Source organism: Ascidia mentula, chromosome 8 (genome assembly GCF_947561715.1).
Source record: "Ascidia mentula chromosome 8, kaAscMent1.1, whole genome shotgun sequence".
In the NCBI taxonomy this organism is placed as follows: Eukaryota; Metazoa; Chordata; class Ascidiacea; order Phlebobranchia; family Ascidiidae; genus Ascidia; species Ascidia mentula.
In genome coordinates this window covers 2,962,124-2,986,427 of record NC_138573.1, presented here as the reverse complement: position 1 = coordinate 2,986,427, position 24,304 = coordinate 2,962,124, and the positions used below count along the sequence as shown (strand labels likewise).

The window sequence follows — 24,304 nt, the reverse complement described above, 5'->3', positions numbered from 1 at the left end:
AAACTGAATTTTAAATCTGCTTACTGAAGCTACTAAATTGACTATACGCGAGCAGACTTTATTCAACAAAAAACACGTTGTTACGTTGTGGTCACCATGAACGAGCTACTGTAGTTTTTAAATCAGCAAACACAAGACAGCGAGTGTGCGTGCAAGCCTGGTTAGTTCCATGATTTGAATATCGAAAGCATATGACAAATTATGGGCATTTATAACACACGAGCCCGATGTCTGAAGGTGTACGTCTGCATCCTTAATTCATTCTCTTTGCGTTTGAGTTTGTCGGAAAATTTATCAGGAAACATGTTGTTGCTATAACAGGTTTCAGTTTCTAACAGGAGCCTTTGTGCACACAGGGAAACTGTGGACACGCTCACCGATAGCACATGCAGTCTCTGTTCTATTAAAAAACGTATGTGTTATTTGCTTACTTTTGCTTCAAAAAGCACAGAGCCGACAATACAGGCTTTCTGACTATGTTTGCTTGTACGATATGGTAGATAAACAAATATACCATTTTGGAACGAGGTAACATACATACCTATATGCTTGAGACGTTCTGTGAGTCCTGAGAAAGGTAAACCGACAGACAACTGTCAAACAAACTTCAAATATTAACCTGCTAAGAAAGTAATTTTCCGAGCGTACTTTTGTTGCGCTTTATTGCAGTTACACTGTCGGTAGATAGGGATTCAGTTTTTGCAGTTTGGATAGTATTGGTTAAGTCATATAGCGCATTAATGTTAGACAAAAACAATGCTGCTGTATTATATCCAATAAAGCTATAGGTGAAAGCAGAAAACCGGCGCAAATTACCTGCCTTGAAAGGCGCATGCAAAGCGCCTGATGGACACCCATTACGTAATATCCGTAGTAAAGCCACTATTTGCCGCGCAAGCCAATAGACCAGGCAATGCAACGGTTGTTGACATGAAATTGCAATACCTTCATGTAAGTAAATTAGCAATATACCTTCCTGTAAGGTTTGTCAGCAGTTCGATATCGTTTAGCAGTTATATATACAAAACTTAATATATTCGCCTTTATGTTTGTGTTGTTTGGTGTTTCAAGCTAAGCATAGCTGAGTTACATTAGCACAACTTCCTGTACACACCGACCGATCCGGTTTACTGTCAACCACAACAGGATGATCTCAGGAGGGCTATTTTGACAAGAAAGTTAACGACCTATACTAACTATGATCGAGTGTTACGGGGCCAGGTTAACTTTAAAGCAGCTCGATGCAAATTCAGTAACTGAGGGTGTACCGAAACCGCAGCTAATTCAATGAACTCGGAACTCGGAACTCAGACTTAGCTTTCGTGAACTGTATATAATACTGTGAGAAAATGGCTCGTTTAAGGATGCAACTGATTTTAATTGGACTTCTTGTGTCCAATATGTGTTTGTTTTTACTTCTTACGATGAGAATGGATGGTCAGAGGTGGGTGGAAGTCATTTCTGCGTGTTTGTTGTTGATATACATTCTTGGAATTTATGTATGCCTAGGCCTATATATGGAGCATTGTATTCCCGCGGTTGCTGTGGCATGCTGCTATGGAGAGAACATGATGCTAAAACATCCATCATTGCCCTAAGTGTCATTGCAAAATACCTCTGTATTCGAATGAATTGCTTGATGTAAATGCAAAACATTGACATAAAAGAGGCCGGTTTTGCGATTATTATCCTGGTGATGTTTAAAATTTGCGACAACACATTTTATGGCCATTGCCTGTGTTTTGTACTGCAGATGTAAGAAAAATACAGTGAAAGCCACAAACATAGCGGATGGTCGGAGTGAAGGGGACGACAATCAACGTAAATTGGCGAAAAAGCTTAATTTAACCTTATTAACATAATTTAACCTTATTCTTATGGCTAAGATTAAGGTTTTTGTGTGTGGCGTGAGTTTAACCGATACCAGTGTTGCGTTGAAGTCAATATCATCGGATACTGAAAGGCCTTTTTCTAGTTGGAGACCCGGTTCGTTCACCACCGCATGACGCGAGGTTTGGGGAGTTTTTAAGGAAGTTTCGTCGTGATATTGATGAAATCGGTTGGTTCGTCGACGCGGAACTGAGGAAACTTCAACGCTCGTACTCAGAAGCACAGCTGGACAAGTTCATTGATAGATTTCATGAACAGCAAAGGTAGACTGATCGGAAGCCAGTATCTAATCAATTTTTTCTACATTTTTGCTCTGTTTAGGTCAGCTGTAGCGGATATTGAATCCACTTGGGTCAACATTTCAAAACAACATTTAACCAATACCCTGACGGAAAAGGCATTAAAACGGATTGAAACTTCACAGGTACGGGTTAACATCAGTATTTTTACGGTTGTAACACCCGTGTCATAAAACATCTTAACTGACTCTTATATAGGTATGAGACTGTAGGCTATATCTTCGTATAGTTGTCATACACATTTTTTTTAGTAACCTTTATAGTCGAAATAATTATACTCTTTTTTCAACTGGCACCTGTACTGCTTCACAGAAGCCTATATTTCGGAACCGCTCTATTTTTAGAACCCTACGTCATGTGATCGGTACCTCCATTGTATACTGCCACCTAGTGGAGTGGGGTCAGTGCTTCATCACGTGGTTGAATGTTTAGTTACAGCCCACGGAACTGGACGCGTGGCGCGAATTGGCAACAGTGGGTCGAAAGACATATCTAGCTACATGTCCCAATATGATGACGTTTTCCTGCCTCTGAGTCACAAGTGCAATGGCGACGTGAACTTTGGTGACGACGCCGAGAGGTGGTCAGGTAAAAATACGTAGCACATACACAAGAGGTCCCACTTTATCATACCGACTCAACTGCGACGAAATACATTACGCTATACGCCCGACCCATATACCAAGCAAAAAAACTGATCGGGGTTCGTGCCCAGGACATCCTAGGTTCAAATCCCGGTGTGCGTAAAAAAAAAATACATTACGCTATAAATCACTTAAAGGATTCTACAATTCACAGAAACTGTTGTTGGCTCTTTAGGAGAAATATATTTTCCTGATATTTAAACATCCATACAGCTGTTCGCTTGATTGTTTTTTTTCAACTTTGCACAGAAACTCTCAATACAGTTATCGATGGACAGCCTGTCAAGGTAGCTTGGTTCACCGATCCAATATGTTTATATTCCTTTTTTCCTCTAGGATTCTACGATGGTGTAAAATCCCATAGAATCCTACAAAGAAATTTTTGTTACAGCACAAAAAGAGTGTGGGCGCGTAGTAATTGTGAAATTTCCTTAACGCACAAATTTGACCCTACATAACCCTTATGTTTGACCCTGCATAACCCTCATGTTTGACCCTGCATAACCCTCATGTTGACTCTGCATAACCCTCACGTTTGACCCTGCATAACCCTCATATTTCGTACAGAGTCTGCGTTAACGAGCAAAAGTCGGGTAGTGAGTTTCGATCATGATGCCGCATATTACGTTCCCGGACCCTTCGCTCCTCCAAGCATTCCGGAGGATCTCGCGGAGGAAGCCGAGGAAGTATTTGATGAGGCGGACGTTTGGTGGACAGGATGTTTTGTGCGATATGCACTGCGCATGCGCGAGGACGTGAAAATGCGTGTTGAGACGTCGCTGGCACGAGTGGATTTTTCAAAACCGGTTGTCGGGTGAGAATAATGAATAACGAATATACTCTCGAAATTCAGCAATGAGCATAAATGAGGTGATTTCAAATTTGACCGATTTGCGATAATTACATTTTTTTACAAAAACCAGCGCATGTTGTAAAAGTTCTGTTTTCAAAATATTTGCCAGGGTCATAATAATTGTTTCATCGAACATAAATTAACGTTTTTGTGCTTCCTTGTTAACAAGCGTTTTCAAATGCGTGCAATTACATGAGCATTTACAATTATTAGCCTCCACATTCGAAGAACAGACAAAATCTACAGCGAAGCATCAATGCACAATCTGGAAGAATACATGGAACACGCGGATGCTTGGTATGACGTGCGGGGCATGATGACGTCAGGCAATGACGTGGAAATTACCAAAAAGGTCTATATTGCCAGCGACGAAATACAAGTGTTTGCTGAAGCCAAGAGCAAGTAAAAAAAATGTGTTATAACGAGTTGATTTATTAATGTTTTGGGCTGAAACTTTCGTTTTTTTATTGTCAGATATCCTGGTTACGATGTTATAGAAGGTTCAAGAAACAACTTAAGAAACAAGGATGGCTTAATTGCAATTTTGACCGATATTTTTGCATTATCCAAGTGTGATTACGTCGTGTGCACTTTCTCGTCAAACGTAAGTGACGTTTTTCGTTTTTTCAGGATCAGTGCTTAAAGAATTGTTTGTTCAAAAATAAGCGATACAGATGATGCCTGCAAATACAGGCGAAATGTATAAATATACTGAAAAACGTTAAACAGACGACTCAGGATTATTTATAATCTGTTAATGAATCTCCGTAGGCCATAGAGACAGCATGCGATTCAAAATAAACAAAACTTCTGCTTAATTGGATTGTTTAATTCGTACTCCCCATGCTAAACCATACTAACTTTACCCGTGACGTTTCGAAGTTTCCACCAAGTTGTAAATATACGACCACCTCTGCAGGTTTGCAGAGTTGTGTATGAACTTATGGTGACCGTTAAAGCGGGTGCTCATCGGAGGATTCACTCTCTAGACGATATTTACCAGTTTTCTGCAGCTCGCTATGTCAGAGCAGAGCGCAACCACCGTAAAGATGGCGCTAAAGAGCTCAATATAAAAGTTGGTGACGTCATAGGCGTGAAGGGCAACCACTGGGACGGATATTCGCTTGGACAAAACATGAGAACTGGCGAAACGGGGCTTTTTCCTTCTTACAAGGCTAGTGCAGTGTTAAATGTGGTAAAAAAACAAAAAAACAGGATTCAGGTGTAAAACCTAGGACATTTTGCCACATTTGGTTGAACCTAATTGTTTAAATATGCCAAAGCATTTCGCTTGTATACTGCATTCTGACAACTTTTGTATTACTATACACTGTGTCATTTTTGATCTGGACACTAATCTAAAAAACAAGTTGCCCACATATGAGAAGGCGAATTTTGATGACCACAGAATTTCAGATGAGGTTTGTATTAAAAGAAATGAAAAACAAACCACAGCGTTGCAAGACTTTGCGGAGAACCATAAATATATTTTGTGCGTACAAGAACCAAGGCACTTGTAGGTCACTGTGTATCTCCTGACTCTCGGAGCGTATTTCATTGCGGAAAAAAAATGCTAAAATGATTTTCTGTCACGTTTCTGGTTTTGTTTCTTTACTTTCCATATTGCTTTGTTTATTTATTCCCGTTTCAACGTCTATTCTTTCTTTTGCACGGTATACCTGCAACACAAACCGATTAGCATCATTGCACTTATATGTGTTATCTGTGACTTATTACCTTTGACTGGATATAAAATGATCCTCCTTGTGCTTTTTCATTGACTTTCATTAGGTGTTCATAATTCTGCAAAAAGGGAAATTCTGAACACCAGAAGCTTCAATGTATGAACTTTTAGCTTTCACATACAATACACAATTCATTATGGCATTCCAACACTACACTATAATTTAAAGTGGGTTTTCAATAATGTTGCCAACTCATTCAGTTAGTTCACAGCACTGATGATGAGCACAGCAGTGTTCAAAATGTTTGCTGGTAATGATTAGCATGTTAGCATGTTAGCTTTGGCTTTTATATTTCATGCAAAGGTTATTGTTTTAGGTAGTAGTTACCTTCACAACTTGCTCCACATCAGTAGGGTTGGATACATTCAAAATTTGTTTGGCTTCATCTAAAGTCATTCCAAATAAACTAGAGGAAGCGGCAGATTTTGCTCCTTTTTCACCACCCCCAGCTTTCTCTGCTGCATGCTGGCTTGCTTTAATGTTAAAAAATGTTTCGGTTAAAACTAACAACATAAGAGCAGTGCTAAGCAAAGCAAACAAAAACTTTATCACCAAGACACATCACACAACCACATATAGCACAGAAAGTCGTATGTTTTGTCATCTAGGTTTGACAAATACCTGCAAATTCCTTGCGTACAGCTCTTGTAAATGCACGACCAACAACTTGTGCACCCGCTAGAATAACTTTGATCAGATTGTTGGCCTAAAAAACACGTGTAAGGTGGTTTGAAAACAACTGGCTATCGAGTTAAAGATAAATATACACAAAATTTATTGACAGAACAAAACGAGGAAAATTACTAACCATTTGGATGTAATAAGCTTCCTATTCCAAAAACGGGGTAAACCCATCAAACTTTTGTGACACAGCTTATGCAATTCTAGGCAACAACCGTGCGCTTATCCGAAAGTCAACACACGTTCATCGGATAAAACGTGTTTTTTTGCCATGTTTTTTTTTATTTAACATTTTGTTTCAATATGTGAATAAATTTTGGACAAAACCTTGACATTATTTGTTTCAATAATGCAAAATAATTGCAAAATAAAATATTTTCTCAAAAAAATATTTTCTCAAAAAACTCAAAAGTTCAATAAATGCAAAAACATTTGAACGAAAAATATTTGTCTGATCTCACAATTTAACATTTGAATTTAAATTGCCTAGGAAAGCAAGAGTTGCTTACATCAATAAAACATACTTTATTTTTTGAAATATTTTGCCTGGAAAAAACTTGAAAATTAAACATATTATTTATCAGTACAAATATTCACTTTGTCCCGCGTTTGGAGACGTTTTAGTTTTAAAATGTAGTCAATGAAAACAAACGTTCCCTCAAAACGTAAAATAATGTGAATTTAATTCTTTTGGCAGGTGTCTTTTCCTAATTTTGTAGATGTCAGTAGCCCATAATGTCGTCTTATCCTGTGGTAAGTTTCTGTTTAAACTTTCAAAACTTTGTACACTTTTTGTCGTGAAGCAGGCGAAGTTGAAATGTGACCCGATTTTTTTGTTTAAATATTTTACTTCATCTACCCTATATACGTTTAGTTTAAAACTCCAAGGCCATTGAGAGATGGAAGCCAATTTTCACCACAACGACCAAAACCATCACCATTAAAGAGTGAAATTTTTATGAGAGACCTTGGTCTGGATGATGATGACACATTGGCTGGTATGTATGGCATAGGCGTCGATTTACGGGTGACTGGGGTGACATGTCACCCCTCACAAACAAACAGGGGTGACAACGTGTGTATTGTCACCCCAGGATTTCGTTTGAATTAAAAATTGTTGCCAAAAAAGCACATACATTATACTATCCACTAAGCAAGTTTCAAACCACCTGTATTATCTCCGTCACAATCTTGACAAACTCAAGTGTCTCGTGGATTGTTACGCAGCGCAGCAATTGTTGTAGCATAATTGTAAGAATAGGCATTGTTGTGTAATAGAGATCTTTGTTATTTCATAATTACTTAATCTGCAATAGACTGAGTGAAACAAAAATGTGCCGCTTTCATTAAGGGGGTCCATAATTAAAGTGTTTTAGTGCTACAACAACATGGTTCGGTGTAAAAACAAAGTTACACAAAACAGAATTTGCGTCGTTTCCCTACGTTTAGGGCGATATGACTGACGAAATGTTTTTTGCGTGTTTCTAACACCTGACGCCTATGATGTATGGTATTACATGTGCCATAATGAAAATGTTTTAACTTTAAGAAATTAAAACCTGACCAGCAACACTTCTTTGGCATGACATAAGTGAAACTTCAATGTCAATTTCAAATATTACTATAATAACTTTGTGTCAAATGCTTCTATTTTTAGAATACAGTATTATCAGTTCTGTACAAACAAAATAAACAGAAAAGACATAGTTAAATGCTAAAATGATAAAACAATGAAATTGGTCAAACAGTACTAACCGCTGGTGCGAAATGTAAAGTTAAAACTAAGTGACAAAAGCTGCCCATTTTTTAAATCTTAGTCAATTCTGCAAGAAACAGAACTGAATAGCTTAGTAATTTTTTGTTTGTGTAAAATTCCTAATTTTGTTTTTTCGTAGTAATAGAATGGTTTTTGATGCAGTCTACATTTTCCTTTTCAGATATTTCAACTCCGAGTGACACAGATTCAGAATCAGACCCTACCCAGCCTAGTGAAATTGAATTTAGGATTTTACAAAAAGAGTTAACTTCATGTTCCCAGCAAAGAGATGATCTCAAACTAAAAAAACTGGTAATTGTTTAAAATTAGCAACAATTCTTTTTCCAGTATATACTTTGTTTTTTTAAGAAAAAAATTATAAAAATCTTTTTGTGAAGGAGCTACAAAGAGAACTGCAACAATGCAAAACAAAGTTGAAAAGGGAAGAAACATCAAAAAGAACGAGGACCAAAATAATGCAAAAAGCACATAAGGATGCACTGAGAGACAAACACAACCTAATATTGGATTTGCAGGTAGCTTATTTGTGATAATTTTGAAAATGTTTTAGTCATAAAATATATCATCCGAGGTAAATATTCTTGTGTTCTTCTGTATTTTCATGTAGGATTTAATAGAGGAAGGAGGAGACACTAGCAGTCTGAAATTTGTCTCCAGCATCGAACGACTGCACGATGAAAAGGCAGAGTTACAAAACAAGTTGATTAAAATGCAAGAGAATTATGAGGATAAGCTGAATGATGTAAGTGCTACAGCCCAAATACCTTTTCATTGCTACCACAAACCAAATTTAACAATTAAATTTCTTGACACCAGATGGAAGACCAGATGCAGGAAAATAGAAGCCCAAACCAAACTTCCACCAATTCTGTGGTAAGACCACTGTATTTAAATTTGAATCATAGGCAGTAATAACGAAGAATCCACAATGTTTCTCAATTATATTTAGATAATATTGGTAGAGACAGATAACTAATGTGTAAGCTACAGACAGGTGGCCACTGTTTCAACCTAAAAGGTCTCATCAGTGCAGCTGGTTTGATAAACTTTTAGCTTGAACAAAAGCCCATGCGAATAAAGCTGTATTTGCTGTTAGATTGAGATAGTATTTTAGTTGATGTTAAAAAGTATTGTTTTTCCATTTTTTTTTATTTGCAGGAAATGCAATCTCTTCTCGATGAATACAACTCTCTTAAAGAAGTTATGGACCAAAAGGAAAGGTTGTACATCATTAACTTGTGCAGAGTCATGCAGTATAAATTTGGAAACCGGAAAAAAATATTTTGATTTTTACAGAAAACATTTGGAGGAAACACAGAACTCGGAAAGGTCTTTAAAAGACAAAGAGCTGGAACTGACGAGGATCAAATATGATTATGTAAGCTATTCATTCGTTTTGCAAAGATTTCGCAAAAACAAAGCAAATTGTCATATTGAAGTGCTCGTCCACAATAAATGTCTTTTATCATTCAGTTTGTGCATGCTCAGTTCCTTGTTATTTGACTTTTCTATTGTCTTGTTATTTCATGACAAATTTCTTTCTCTAAAAATGAAATTTGTTTTAACGTTTAATTACTGTGCAGGAAAGATACAAGAGCTCAGATCAAAAACTTCAGCAGAAAATTCTTGACTTGCAAGAAGAACTTCGAAGCTGCAAACAGTGAGTTTGTGTTTATCCCACATTATCCCCATATTTACCAAGGCGTGTTTGGCATAGAACTTATAATGCCAAGGAAAAAGAACTGTCATACATGTTAAAAAAACAAAAGGAAGAATTGAAGCTGCTTGCCCAAGAAAAAAAAAGGGTAGGATTGGAGCTTTTTTTGTCATGTTACATCTCTGATAGAAGTCGTTGGACATTTTGTGTGAAATAGCGATCATGCATTTTGTTACAGTTGAAAATGGCAAAAGAAAAAACAGAGGAACAAATGTTGTCAAAACTCTCCAATCAGGAGCTCTCGAACAATCAGATGTCCGCAAAACTGACTGTGGAGAATCAGAATTTGTCGCAACAGATAGAAATGTGTGTAACGATAACATGTAGTTCACTATATTATATATATGTATGAAACCAACTTTTACATATGTTTGACCTAAATTAAGTCATGTTGTTTGTCTGCCATTGGCAGACTGCCAAGACTAAATTTTTTCAAACAGTTGCACAAGACACTAAAGTTAAATAGTTGATATATACTGAGAATAAAAAGACTGGCCCATACTGTTGTTAACATCGTCATGTTTGAAAAAGGCATGAGCCTTATCTGTGTCAGGTCAGCTCCATATAATGATGGAGCTACACCAACCGCGTCATCCAAACTGATGATCGCATAAGTTTTTGCCGAAACGTTTTTCAAAAATGACAAAGTAAACTACAGTCTGGGCCAGTCTTTTTATTCTCAGAATTATGAGCAAATCCATGAGTTGTGTTCCTAAGTTTGTGGTATATACTGGTTTCAACAACTCAAATGTTGAAACAATCCTTTTTTCAGATTGAATCGAGAAACAGTTTCTCTTACTGGGCAAGTCGAGAGATTACAGGATTACGAGAATGAGTGCAAAAAACTGACAAACAGAAATGACGAGCTTCTTGAGAATGTCAGAAAGCTTGAAAATAATCTTGAGAAGCAAAAAACAACATCACAGAGGAAAATTGAAGAGATCGAACAAGATCTCGAGGAATCAAGGACTTCACTTCATCAGCAAAGGGTTGAGGCTCATGAAAATTTCGAAGACTTAAAATTGACAATGAAGAAAAATGAGGAAGGCTTTAAAAAGGATCTTTTGGAAGCAGAACAAAGTTTGAAGAAGCAGGAGAAAAAATCGATGGATGACATTAAGCGGTTTGTTATGTAACTTTTAAAACACATAGAGTATATACACTGTACTGTAACATACAAAAGTAGTCCTTCATTTATTGATATTTTTGTTCCAAATAAACATCATTTTTAGACTCGATGACAAGCTGAGCAAGTCAAATGAGAAATCCAAGATGCTCAAAGACCAAATCTCCACCCTAAATTCCAAAACCTCAGAAAAGGAATCTCAGGTAATGAAAAAAGTGCAATATATAGTGATAATGAATCTGATTCTGTTTGTTTTTAGTGTGAAAAATTGACAGAGTCAGTGGGTAGGTTCTCGCAACAACTTGAGACAACTAATGAAAGGTTGGAGGAAACTAAATCGAAACTTGCCAAGGAAGAAACACTAGCCGCAAATTTGAATGACCAACTTGACAGAATCAAAGTGGAAAAGGAAAATTACGAAAGACAGGTACTTTTTTATCACATTTCCGCAGCAATAGGAAACATACACATGTGACTACATTTAAAATGCAAACAATATTGCCTGAAGTTAAACGCATTTTTTTCATCAAAACTGCTTTCATCTTGTATAAAAAGAACAGAAACAATGCAAGACGCATTAACACTGAAACTATACTTGTTGCTGGTATAATTTCCAGTTGGTGTTTTTGCAGGTTTCACGACCGCTCAGACAATTTGTATTTGTGATGTTGAAACTTCCAACGAATGTTTCTGTTTTTAGTTGGCTCTTCTTAGCGGCAAATCAACAAGTGCTTTGGCTGAAAAGGAAAAGGAAAGTGGTGAATTGAGAGTTCAATTAAACTCTGCACAACATGCATTGCAAGCTGAAACCAGAAAACTTGTTGAACTCAAAACTAAGAATGAGAATCTGCAATCAAAGGTGTGCAACCTGTAATAGCCTACACTTAAAACCATTACACAAGGATATAATATAATTTTCGACCCCTCAGGACATTTGTGGGGATGCCAGTTAAAATATAGACTTTTGTGTGACTCTTTATTAACATATATTATATACTTTAAATGGGGAAAATTTTGGTTGTGTTGTAAAGAATAAGCTTTCTGTTCCAAAACATTTCGCATGAAAATGAGTTTTGATAAAGAAGCATTGGGTTTTTAACAGTCAAATATCAACAATTAAGTTGACAATCTAAACACTAATCTACATATGCATAAAACATGTTTAAATATGCTACCATCTGTACCAAGTTGAATTGATTTGGCTTTAGATTGGAGTTAATTTACCATTGTCTCATGCCTGTAAAAATAAGTGTTTAGATTCGTAAACTTTTTTTAAAAACCCATTTGTCAAGGTCATGCAAAACACCGTCAAACTTCCTGTGTGACATTCATAAAGTAGTGAAAGGCAGTATTTATCACCTAAACAATTTTGCTTTGTAGATTTCACAGTTGGAAGTAGAGTTAGCAGGGTCACTCACAGCCCATGAAAAATCCATGGAAGCAACCAGGGAATCTCACAAGCATGAAGTTCTCAAGTTCAAAGCTGCAACTGCCATCACCAGCCAGGAACTAAGGGACAAAACTACCACACTTGAAAAATCAGTGAGGTAAAATCCATTTTACCTTATTACTGCCTTGTTTTCCTATCGCAATAACCTGTAAAAGGTTTTCTGATTCCACGCCCTTTACAACATGACATAATTCATATAATTTGACACAGCATTGATTTAAAAGAAACAATTATGCCACAACCTTGATCAATACCTTTGTTTAAGATTGTTTCTCGTATTCTAGAATGGTTACGAGTGCGTTGAAGCAGATGTCCCATGAAAACTCGCTCTTGAAAAGAGAAGCTCTCAAATTCCCTGAACTGATCAAACAAGCTGTTAAACTTGCTGGCAAACAAGTATGATTATGCAGAATATGGAAAGATTTATGTAATAGGCTATTATATGCATATACTCTTAGATGTTAATATACTTAACTTTATTAATATTAAAACTGCAACATTGCCTACAAAATATTGTGTTTGATCATCGTTTTTAATTTTTAAATCCTTTTTTAAACAATATTAACTGGGTAATGTTGTTGGTGGGAAAAACAATGGCGGTCTAATTTCTCAAAAACAACATTACTGTTTACAGATATCCGAAGCTGTGACGGAGATCAATGAAAACAGCAAAGACCTGGTGCGAAAATACCGTAAAGAGATGAAATTGAGGAAGAAATACCACAACGAACTGGTGGAACTGAGAGGTAGAAAACCCATCTAACCTCAATACAAAACCAACTATCTTCACAATGTTTTGCCACCAGGAAATATCCGCGTCTTCGTTCGGGCGCGTCCAAAGATCGGCGAAGACGGCCCGGCGGCGAAAATGATGTTGACCTATGACGTAAACGATGACGCAATCGTGACGGTGAACAACCCGCAGAGAGGGCGCCAGCAAAGTTTCGAACTCGACCGGGTTTTCAACCACGATTCCTCACAGGAAGAGGTCTTGAAAAAAATTTCGAAGGATTTTCGATTTTTTGCGTAGAGAATTCTTTTTATTTTAATAATAGCGTTTATTTGTAAAATAACGTAATTTTAACGTCGGCACTACCGGTATACATTTAATTGTGCCAGAAGAACAGATTAATTAAATATACATGGTAGCAACATAATATTGACCTTGAAAAAATTGCTATGGACCTTGAAAAAATTGCTTTTTTTGAGTAAGATGTTTAATGAAAAATAATGCGACAGGTTTACAAGGAGGTTCAAGCTCTAGTGATTTCCTGTATGGACGGATATCACGTGTGTATATTCGCGTACGGCCAAACCGGTTCCGGGAAGACCTTCACCATGGAGGTGCGTTGCCTTGGTAACTGTAAACAACAGAATGTGTAATTGTATATTTTAGAACATTAGCGTTTTTTAAAACATTCCTTTCATTTTGGGGGTTTTCCCATCTTAGGGCATCCCGGCAAGTCCTGGAATCAACCAACGAGCTTTGTCCGATCTTTTTGCCACGATTGAAGAACGTTCCGATGACTGGACTTACACTGTGTCTGTTTCGCTTGTGGAAATTTACAACGAAGTTCTCAGGTACGATTAATTATACTGGACTATGGTTGAAAACATTATAAGACTGAACCGAATTGAGTTAAAAACTAGGCATTTTATCAACCAAAGTGTAAACATTTACCCGATGTAGATTTCCATTTCATATAGATGAAAAAAGGGTAATTTTATGGTGTTTGCAAGTTATGATGGTTGTTTTATGGTGTTTGCATGTTATGATGGTTGTTTTATGGTGTTTGCAAGTTATGATGGTTGTTTTATGGTGTTTGCAAGTTGTGATGGTTGTTTTATGGTGTTTGCAGGTTATGATGGTTGTTTTATGGTGTTTGCAAGTTATGATGGTTGTTTTATGGTGTTTGCAAGTTATGATGGTTGTTTTATGGTGTTTGCAAGTTGTGATGGTTGTTTTATGGTGTTAGCAAGTTATGATGGTTGTTTTATGGTGTTTACAAGTTATGATGGTTGTTTCATGGTGTTAGCAAGTTATGATGGTTGTTTTATGGTGTTTGCAAGTTATGATGGTTGTTTTATGGTGTTAGCAAGTTATGATGGTTGTTTTATGGTGTTTGCAAGTTATGATGGTTGTTTTATGGTGTTTGCAAGTTACGATAGTAGTTAAAATGTACATGTCACTTATAAAAGACATGAACTTGCTTCAGGGATTTGCTGTCATCTTCCTCACAACAAAAGCTCGACATTAAGATGAACGTGGATGGAAGTTTGTTCGTTCAGGGCTTGACCAGTCGGGAAGTTCACAATATCAACGAAGTTAACAAAGTGAGTCGCGTTAATTATGAAGATTATGGACCAAATTATGATAAAGTGAAATAAAAGAAACGTGGCGTGTTACGTTTTTGTTAAATAATTAAAAGAATGCCAAAAAATTAAAATTTACATTCGTCCCTATTCGCCACAACAGCAAAAAAACATATTTAAAACTTGAATGTCACAAAATTGTTAAGCGTGGAAACTCTGCCAACAGGTTTTCCAGACGGGCAAGGCGAATCGCGCTACTGCCTCCACCAACATGAACGAACACAGCTCGAGATCCCACGCCGTTCTTGTCATAACAGTGAGTGGAATGAACAAAACAACTGGAAACGAGTCCTTCGGTAAGACCTGACCAAATATGTTTCGGTGTTTAGCTGTTGTACCTCATAGACTACAGTAAATTTCAACTTATTGTTAACTTCGCCTCGCAACGCGGTCAATTTCTGGAAACGAGCGGCTTAAAATATTTAATTTCCCACAAACCGTATATTAACTATTGTGATTTATTGGGACAGCTACTGATTTCCTTCAGGAGTTTCTACCCAGCATATCTTAAAAACTGTTTGTTGTCGCAGTGACCAAATTGCATATTTATTAAACTTGCAGTGCTAAGCGCGTTGCATTTTGCTCTAAACCCCCAGGTGGCACATTTTACGATTGACCTCGAGTAACCTTTGACCTCTCTTGTGCGCAGGAAAGTTGAACCTGATAGATTTGGCGGGTTCTGAACGAGTATCGAAAAGTGGCGCTTCTGGTGATCGACTCAAGGAGGCCCAGAACATTAACAAAAGTCTTTCGTCACTCGGTGACGTCATCCATGCATTACGTAACAAGCAATCGCACGTGCCTTTCCGCAACTCCAAACTTACCTACCTGTTGCAAGATTCGTTGAGTAAGTGAAGGGTGTTGGTTATCCAGCAGTAAAATGGCATGGGCACATATAATTTTACAGTTATCGTCGAATTAGGCACACGTTTAAGAACAGTGTTTCCATGTTTTGAATTGTGCAAATTGAAAGAAAAATAATATTGAATCTTATTGCGGAAATGTGATTTAGGGATAAACTGAGGGTCTGAACACGATAAAATTGGCTGCCTTGTCAAGACTAACTGCATATGCTTAAACTACCACCAATTTTTCAACCTGTACTCAACATAATAACGGTACTTGACACAATTATTTTAGGTAAAGAAAGCAAGACATTGATGGTAGTGCAGGTTTCACCGGTGGACAAAAATGTGAGTGAAACCATTTGTTCATTGCAATTTGCACAGCGCGTGAGAACTGTTGAGTTGGGTCAGGCAACAAAGAAAACGAAGTGACTGTGCATTACCCTTGTCAAGCCAATACAACGACGGATTGACCATTGTATTAATAATGCTTCGCAAATGATCTGTGCCGATTTTAAAGTATTATGTGTAGTTTTTAGTTTTTGCACTTTTGGAAGTATTCAGCAACATTTTCTACTAATTTCAGTCATTCTCTTACACAGCAGTAGCAATTTTCAGTGGTGCACTTGTTAGTTTTTACATTGTACATGCCCAAACTTTACACAATCATGATTTCATATAAACACACTGTTATGCCTATATTTGTCATACATTGCCAAACATGCAGCCATAAAAATTGATACACATATTTGTATTAGCAGTATTTTGTTGAAATAAAGTGTGAAGTGCTGCCCAATAGGTCGTAGTTGTTAGTTCAATGTGGCTTTAGTTGCTTTTAATTAATCACACATCATTGTATTAAGTGCCTGTGATTTGTTGCCTTAATAATAAACTGCCTATTTCCTTTAAAAGTTAAATAAATGCTGATCGTAAACTTTTACCAATATCACTGTCTTTGATGAGGTATCACAGCAAAGGTATATTTCTACAAACTTGATTGCCAATAAAGGGTCAAACGACTGCAACACAGGAGAACAACAGTGGCAGCAAGACTCCACATAGTTGTACATTGGCTGATGAGTTGCATATGTTTAAAATGAAATGTAACAAACAAAAAAAAAACATCTTGCATGTAAAATGAATAATTATCACTGAAACATTGCACACTAGAATCAAAATAAATGAACACTCCTCATGCTTTGGAAAGTCCTGCAAACACAGCTCCTCCAATTGTAAAAACAAAAGCACATCCCATAATGATGAAATTTCTCTTGCCCTAAAATGTGCAACAATCAAATCCAAACGTAGCCCAAAATTCTCAAATTAACATTTTTTACAGTTTTAAAAAATGCTATTTTCCTTGGCTTTTATTGGTATGACAACATCATACATATTTTACATTAAGGTCCTGAAATTGCCAAAAATAAAAGTGCTTGTACTTACTTTTATTTCCCTAAACACCAACACACCCCAGAGGGCAGCAACAACCCCAGGTCCAGTGGTAACGATTGGAAAACTAACGGCTTCTGACAAATATTGATTTGCCACAAACCAGGAAATATCAGCTATGGCCCAGATTCCCCCAGACGCCAAACCAGGCAGAATTGCTGACGGAAATACCTAAATGTAAAATTTACAACTTCTTCTAAAAGTGGGCAAAAAAGTGAAACCATAAGATGCAAAATGTTAAAAAAAAACAAGAAAACAAACACAATTTTGTTATGCATGCTTACATTAGGTTTGTTCTTTTTGATCATGCAGTAAATCACGAAGTACAATGTACTTGTTGCAAAAATGCCACAGAAGTGTGCAAAAACATAGTCGATGTCTGTATGAATTGAAAAGACATAAATAATGAAGACTGAATATAAACAGCTTTCTTTTTACAAAATGTCACAACTACCTGTTTGTGAAGAGCCCTCATATCTGTTTTTGATATATATAACTGGGACGAAATTAACACCATACAGTATACCAGAGATAATTGAAAGAACACAGCCTCTGAAATAAAGTAAAATTTTTAAATCAACTGCAATGTAAGTGAGCAATAATTTAAGTAAAAAAATGCCATGTGAACCGACAAAAAATGCTTTGTATTTGTAACAGCATACATTATTTTCTTTGTAATGGGACTAAGTTTGTCTTCCCACGACAGCTCTGGCATTTCCATTAACTTAGTTTCTTCTTTGCTTTTGTCGTCATTTTCCTAAAGAGAAAAAAAGAAAATTAGAATGATTCACCTGACAGAGTCTATCTCCCGGAAAAGTCTTTAAATCTCTGACAATCCAACATACATAAAAATAAACAGTGCCAATTGTCCCATATACTATGATATTTGTTTGTGCGTTAGTCATTTTTCGTGTTGTTAATATGCCACATTCCTTACTTCTATGATTGGCTGTTTGCATTCTTCATCTGCTTGTACGTAGTAGGTTGTTTTGGAAGATTGGACACCACTAACCTCTGATTTAACAAACAGAAATATTGCAGCCCTTAAAGCAGATAGCAAAAATTACTTGTACAAATAGCTGCAAATCCTCAGCTTTTACTACATCAAAATATTTCATATAAAAACACATAGTTTAATTTTTGTTCACATTTTTCATAAAAGGTGTCAATATGTTTTTTACTTTAAACATAACATAACCATAAACATATTTGCTATGAAAATTATTCAACAAAAAAACTCTCTTGTGATGAATTTGATGAACTTCAAACACAAACATAGCCTGCTTTTTATGTGTGTTGGTTTTGCATTAAGCTAACACAATGCAGCAAAATGGACACTTTACTGCATGACCTGTTACATATTAACTGACTTTCTTACTCACCCAATCATTGCAAACACAATCGATATGTCATTGTACACCAAGTTGTTTGGTTTCTGTGGGTCCAAGCCAAACCATCCAAATCTGAAACATAACATACACAGTGCAACGTCCATTCGTTAAGCACATCCAAATGTGTTTGTTAACTGTTTAAAAATAGATTTTTTTTGCAATTTCTCTTTAATTTTTTTATAGGGTAAGCTTTAATCGTAATGTTTTGGTCTTGTATACATACCTTCCACTGGCCCAACCTGACAACAAGTTGAAAGAACCCCAGATTAACACTCCCAAACCAAGTCCAATAGTTTTGATGATTGGAACAACGCACACATTTCCAGTAGCCCACAAAAAGCCTAAAAAACAAACATAAAATATACTTTCTTTTTGCAATGCAACAGTATCTTCCAAAAAGTTATTATTAGTTAAAACTGCTTACCCCCGAGCATTGCAAGTGGATAAAAGGTAGGAAAATGCCGAATGCAGTTTGTAATGAGACCAGCAATCCAAATAGCAACACAAAGAATCCATTGAAAAAATATACCTGGTAAAATAACAGAATGTCAGGTTGAAATTGTTGTTTTTATTAACATAAAATTGAAGTATATAATTACTAGTTTTATATTTCAGCTAAGCCTGGGGCAGTAACTTATACATAAGAATGTGAAAAATAACCAAGTATTTGTTGAATAAACTAGTGCAGTACAACTTACCGTCACCAGTTTCGAATTTTTTTACTGGCACAAAGTTACTTCCAAAAAATATTATCGCAATTACTGCGCCAACATAGCCTCGCCAATCACACGATGTATCTGTTCAACAAAATTTGATGCTTACTCATTTAATGATATTTAACACCACAAGCAGCAGTAATTTGTTATTGTAACACTCACATACCTGGTTGGGGAGTTGTTGTGTTAGTTCCATTTGGGGTGATAGAAGTGGTCACAACAACGTGAATATCTACGAAAAAAGCAAACCTCATTTACACAATATTAGCGTACGTTTTGCTAACTCTGCACTTACTTGCATTTGTTACCCAAAGCAGACAAGATAAATGTAAAAAAATCAACAAACGACGCATTTTGCCAAACATCTACTCCAGCAAAGCGACTTTCCGACTTGTTGGTTTAAGATGGCACGAGACTGCCGGTGTTGCAGCATTCCTTGTTTGCAGAACTTACTCAAGCGTGACGAAATCTTGAACTTCCCGCAACCCTCAAATCATGCTCAAATAATATATAAGATTGTGTCTGCTCTTTGGCATTTATTCTGCGCTGCAACATGCCTTATTGACGTTTTGTGCTCCTTTTTTAATTTAGAAACAAAACAGACTTTCTACGAACAAACCCGGTTGGATAGGCTGTTTTTTGGCCGCACCAGATTCAAGCCTGGTTATTCTGAGCATAAATGTATGCAAACTCTTTTAGAAACATGCGAAAGTTTCGAAAAAATCGTTTATTACGAGTAATAGTTGCAAACATTATGCTAAATCGGAGGCAGAAAATGGTAAAATTTCATGCATGTGAAAAGTTTAGTAAATGTTGAAAATATGTATTAAAATGAGCGAAAACAAGTGGCCAATTCAAATGTAATACTTGCTTGCGTGTCATGGTGAACACAATTAATTTGCATAGTGCAAAAGCATATCATACAAAATTAAATTTAGAATCACTTGTTCAATTGAAATGGTAACAGAGAAAAGACTTGTAAAAAGTAGCTGCTACAACAGGTAATACATATCTTTAATTGCAGTAGTTTTAAGTGATGACCACCTTGTGCAATAGACCTTGGTATAGGGGTATTGCACACAATGAGTTTTCAATAATAATGCACAAATAACAGTGATTTGAAAAAGTAAACTACAGTTTTGACAATCCAGCCAAAACAGCTCCAATTATTGTAAACGAATAAGCAAATCCCATGATGATAAAGTTCCTGGAACCCTACAAGGAAAAAGAAACATTACTAGCCCAGGGCAAAATGCAACAAACACGAACATTAAAACTACAGGTCACCTATATAACAGTGCAATAAATACATATCTAATCTATAAAAAACTAACAAGTACATACCTTCACTTCTTTAAAAAGCAGAATACCCCAGAGTGAGGCAATAATCCCAGGTCCTGTGGTGATTATTGGAAAACTGATCGCCTCAGACAAATACTGGTTAGCCACAAACCAGCCGATGTCAGCTATGGCCCACATTCCCCCAGATGCCAGACCAGGCAAAATTATGGATGGGTACAACTACAAAAAAGGGTTTAATCAAGTTAGAAATGTATAATAGCATACAATTCTAACAATTCTTTTCTGAGAAATCTAAACACCATGAATGTTTACAAAGCTAAAAAAATATTTTTATCGTTGCTACAGTCATGGTGCAAAGGTTTAAAATAGGATACTTACAGTTGGTCTGTTCTTTTTGATCATGCAGTAAATCACAAAGTACAACGTACTTGTTGCAAAAATGCCACAGAAGTGTGCAAATACATAGTCGATATCTAAATGAATATTAATTAACTAGGGTGCCAAAGTTTTTATTTTTGCCTAAAAAAGTTTTTTTTTGTGTAAAAAAAGTTTCACCTGCTTGGGATGAATCAGGGTACCTATCCTTCACATAAATGACAGGAGTGAAACTAAGGCCGTACAGTGTGCCAGAAAATATGGAAAGACTGCAACCACTAAAATGGAAACAAAATATTGTCATTGTGTTTTACTTAAGTGTTGTTGTACATACATTATCCTTTTTCTTGTGGTGCTAAGTTTGTCCTCCCATGAAATCACCAGGACTTCGGCCTCTTCTTCTTCTTCAATTATATCATGGTCTTCCTGACAAAATACGTGGTTTGTGTTGAAATATAAAATAAAACTATTTAAAATACTAAATGCACGCTAACTGTAATTTCCATAGTATTATGAAAATAAAAAATGGACAGAGAACAGCGATTAAAGGATTGCATAGTAGAGATGTGCCAGACTGAATACGAATATTCAGATTTGGTCAAATATTGGGTGGAAATATTCAGAATCTTTTCTGTTTTGGTACATTCCTAGAGCATATATGGTACTTGTGGACTTTAAAGTGGTCTATACTTTTTTGCTAACACAAAAAGGTCCAAGAAATTTATTTGGTATTTACAAGCATGCAAACTTGTTATTTGCTATTTGCATTTTTTACTTACTGCTTGTTTTCTCTCCCTTATACAAAAACATATATTCTTTTCAATAGCCAGTAGTCATTAACTTTTTACTGATATACAACTTGGCCACAGTAACAAAATGTTACTCACTGCTAAAATTGGTTGAGTGTCAGCTTCATCATCATATAGAGTTACTGGAGTTGTTGGTGTTTTTTTAATATCAGATTTTACAAAAAGCCAAAATACGACACTGCAACGAAAATGAGGATTTATTTCATTTCATAATTCCCTTGTAGTTGCTTATGAAAAATATGCTTCAAAAACAACCGTAAGTAAATGTAAATACTCCATATTACCAATGCAAATTGCTTTTAATACACATGAACCACAAGCACGTTTGATTAAAAAAAACAACTAAAAATCAAGTGAAAAAATTGTCTTATGAACATAATTGTGTGATAAACGTATCTAGTTTTTTTTTTGTTGGACAATAAAAATATATTAGACATTGACTTAATTCTGTACAATAAAAAAAAGACAACATTGTATGGGCTGGTAAAATTTGTACAGTCACATGAGGGTTCTTATAGCACAAAGCCTAGCAATGTTTGATGGTTAACTGCTCAGAAATTGGCTTACCTCAACATAGCAAACACGATTGAAATGTCATTATAAAGCTTGTTATTGGGTGGTTGAGGAGTCAGACCAAACCATCCAAACCTGAAGAAAAAACAATTTGCATTTGACATTTTTTACAAATATTGCGGTTGCAAATACAACACTTTCTTTGTGTCATTTTCTAAAATATGTTTTTACAGAGAAAAATACCTGCCACTGGCCCATCCTGACAACAAATTAAAAGACCCCCAGATCAACATCCCCAACCCAAGTCCAATAGTTTTGATAATAGGAACAACGCATATATTTCCTGTGGCCCACAAAAATCCTGCAAAAGATGACAAATCATAATGTAAAATGTGTGTCACAAATTCACTTAAACTATAAGTTGACCCTTGACAAATAATCAAACACTAAACCAAGATAAAAACAATGCATTTTAATCCACTCCTTGTGGATACAATTTCCACATTTTCTTGCTAACCAACAATCCTATTTTTTAGACTTACCCCCGAGCATTGCAAGTGGATAAAAGGTAGGAAAATGCTGAATGCAGTTTGTGATCAGGCCAGCAATCCAAATAGCAATACACAGAATCCACTGAAAGAAAATTCCTAAAAAAACAATTAAATTACTTTGACTTTCCGCCAGAAAATATCTTCTAGTATTAACAATATGTATTTGTAAATATAAAAAATCATCTTTTTGGGCTATGTAATACTGATGATTTGTGTTCACGAAGCAATCTCACCGACTAAATATGAAACACAAACCATAAATTTAGAAATCCCTTACCATCACCAGTTTCAAACTTTTTCACAGGTACAAAGTTGCTTCCAAAAAGCACAATAGCAATCACAGCTCCCACATAACCTTGCCAGCTGGACTGGGTATCTAAAACATAACTAATTGGATTCTGGCAGGAATTTTTGCATCAAAACTTAACATTTTATTCAATACAATTTGTCATTTCCTTTATCCCCAGTGTTGTGAAAAAATAGCAGACACAAAAGTTTAAATCAAATCTGTTTAATAGGCTAACAAGATAGACATTTAAATAGTATTACCTGGCTGAGGGGTGGTGCCATTGTTACCAATTGGCGTAAAGGCAGTTGTCACATTGTAATTAGAACCTGTAGCAACATTAACTTATTTTAGTTGCAAGATGAAATGATTTTTGCATAATGGACTGTCATGTAAATAATTAATATATATGAAATACAAAACAATAAGACTTTAAGTCAGATGCCCAGAATGCAGTTGAATAATCTTTGCAAAGACAAGAGGATTCCAAAAAGAACACAAATAGTCAAAGCACAGGGATTTAATATTTGTAGTTTGGAACAAGACTATATTATATATTTATTCAAGAAACCAACATCATAAGCATAGTAAAAATTATTAGTCACCATTTTTTTCATAGCATGAATGTTTAATGGCACGTATTTACGTCACTAAACTTGATTTAATACCTAAATAACAAATACAAACTTACTTGAACAAGTTCTCCACATAAACAGTGCAGAACACAACAAAACGGCAGCAAAGCGATTCATTGCTAAATTGAGGCCACAAAAATGCTTCTTTTTAATACGTTTTGTATTTGTGCTGGCCTGTATACCTACATTTAAAACAACTAAACGAACAAGCGTAAGCGGTTAAGCACAAGCCAAATAAAACAATAACAAAAAGCTGTCCTACATATTATGTCATGCATGACGCCACTTCACGAAAATAACAAAAGAACCATAGAACAGGTATTCTCTGCGGCCTTATTTCACAAAATTGGCTGACAATATATTTAGGTATTTTGATAAAGAAGGCATTTTTAAGCCATTTGATTATTTTCTGTATTAATACATTCCTACTTTGTATTTAATTTTGTCATCTCATCTAGGTGTCGCTATAGATCTTAGAAAGCAAGAAAATGGTAAATGGTTCGTCGTGAACGAAGGTGGCGATAATTTTTCCTCGTGTTTTTTTAAACCAGTATAGATCGGCTTTTAGGTAGCCGAATGGTTACTCCTACAGCCAGGGATCACTTTTCTTCAATGCGGTTCCTATGATAGCAATTGAGAAAAGTGTAATAGGGAAATTACAAGCTTGCGGTTGTGTTAAAGAAAAGCACATTCGCAAGGTGAGAAACCACACAGCACGCTTTTCACAAGAAGCAAATCTTCGACACGATCTTACTTACACGACGATCTTCACTAAAGTTACTATATAAGGGCATCACTCCTACAAGAGACTGTAAATGCACCGTTCTCCCCCTTTATAGTTTAAAGAAAATAGGCAATGAGGTTACAGACAGTTGTA

General features: G+C 36.0%; 5 protein-coding genes across 5 annotated transcripts; 2 read left to right on the top strand and 3 right to left on the bottom strand.

The window, feature by feature from the left end:
* The first annotated feature begins 1,138 nt into the window (after positions 1-1,138).
* LOC145910975 (alpha-(1,6)-fucosyltransferase-like) lies at positions 1,139-4,958 on the top strand. The gene is made up of 9 exons (XM_082998204.1): positions 1,139-1,444; positions 1,754-1,821; positions 1,976-2,153; positions 2,212-2,314; positions 2,534-2,777; positions 3,401-3,647; positions 3,900-4,088; positions 4,161-4,290; positions 4,606-4,958. The coding sequence occupies exons 1-9, from the start codon at positions 1,350-1,352 to the stop codon at positions 4,912-4,914; spliced, it is 1,563 nt and encodes a 520-aa protein (XP_082854330.1). The 5' UTR covers positions 1,139-1,349; the 3' UTR covers positions 4,915-4,958.
* A 138-nt stretch (positions 4,959-5,096) lies between these two features.
* On the bottom strand, positions 5,097-6,355 carry LOC145910976 (mitochondrial import inner membrane translocase subunit Tim16-like). Its single transcript, XM_082998205.1, has 5 exons — positions 6,240-6,355; positions 6,053-6,137; positions 5,759-5,904; positions 5,424-5,489; positions 5,097-5,365 (listed from the first exon to the last, which is right to left on the bottom strand). Exons 1-5 carry the CDS (start codon positions 6,240-6,242, stop codon positions 5,276-5,278), a joined length of 390 nt encoding a protein of 129 aa, XP_082854331.1. The 5' UTR covers positions 6,243-6,355; the 3' UTR covers positions 5,097-5,275.
* Positions 6,356-6,747: 392 nt separating this feature from the next.
* Positions 6,748-16,310, top strand: LOC145911765 (uncharacterized). Its single transcript, XM_082999196.1, has 25 exons — positions 6,748-6,865; positions 6,987-7,110; positions 8,050-8,180; positions 8,267-8,404; positions 8,497-8,631; positions 8,706-8,762; positions 9,048-9,109; positions 9,186-9,267; positions 9,473-9,549; positions 9,607-9,694; positions 9,785-9,912; positions 10,379-10,729; positions 10,839-10,935; positions 10,992-11,159; positions 11,433-11,591; positions 12,113-12,279; positions 12,467-12,578; positions 12,817-12,928; positions 12,989-13,170; positions 13,422-13,526; positions 13,633-13,763; positions 14,399-14,516; positions 14,722-14,851; positions 15,205-15,402; positions 15,696-16,310. Exons 1-25 carry the CDS (start codon positions 6,848-6,850, stop codon positions 15,830-15,832), a joined length of 3,207 nt encoding a protein of 1,068 aa, XP_082855322.1. The 5' UTR covers positions 6,748-6,847; the 3' UTR covers positions 15,833-16,310.
* A 161-nt stretch (positions 16,311-16,471) lies between these two features.
* Positions 16,472-19,360, bottom strand: LOC145911773 (transmembrane protein 144-like). The gene is made up of 12 exons (XM_082999211.1): positions 19,252-19,360; positions 19,123-19,188; positions 18,939-19,037; positions 18,665-18,769; positions 18,464-18,581; positions 18,232-18,312; positions 17,787-17,892; positions 17,512-17,606; positions 17,304-17,401; positions 17,134-17,228; positions 16,844-17,020; positions 16,472-16,676 (listed from the first exon to the last, which is right to left on the bottom strand). The coding sequence occupies exons 1-12, from the start codon at positions 19,319-19,321 to the stop codon at positions 16,593-16,595; spliced, it is 1,194 nt and encodes a 397-aa protein (XP_082855337.1). The 5' UTR covers positions 19,322-19,360; the 3' UTR covers positions 16,472-16,592.
* A 346-nt stretch (positions 19,361-19,706) lies between these two features.
* LOC145911774 (transmembrane protein 144-like) lies at positions 19,707-23,646 on the bottom strand. Its single transcript, XM_082999212.1, has 12 exons — positions 23,484-23,646; positions 23,056-23,121; positions 22,784-22,882; positions 22,498-22,602; positions 22,199-22,316; positions 22,010-22,090; positions 21,521-21,620; positions 20,968-21,059; positions 20,814-20,911; positions 20,637-20,731; positions 20,301-20,477; positions 19,707-20,171 (listed from the first exon to the last, which is right to left on the bottom strand). Exons 1-12 carry the CDS (start codon positions 23,542-23,544, stop codon positions 20,088-20,090), a joined length of 1,176 nt encoding a protein of 391 aa, XP_082855338.1. The 5' UTR covers positions 23,545-23,646; the 3' UTR covers positions 19,707-20,087.
* Between the last annotated feature and the right edge of the window lie 658 nt (positions 23,647-24,304).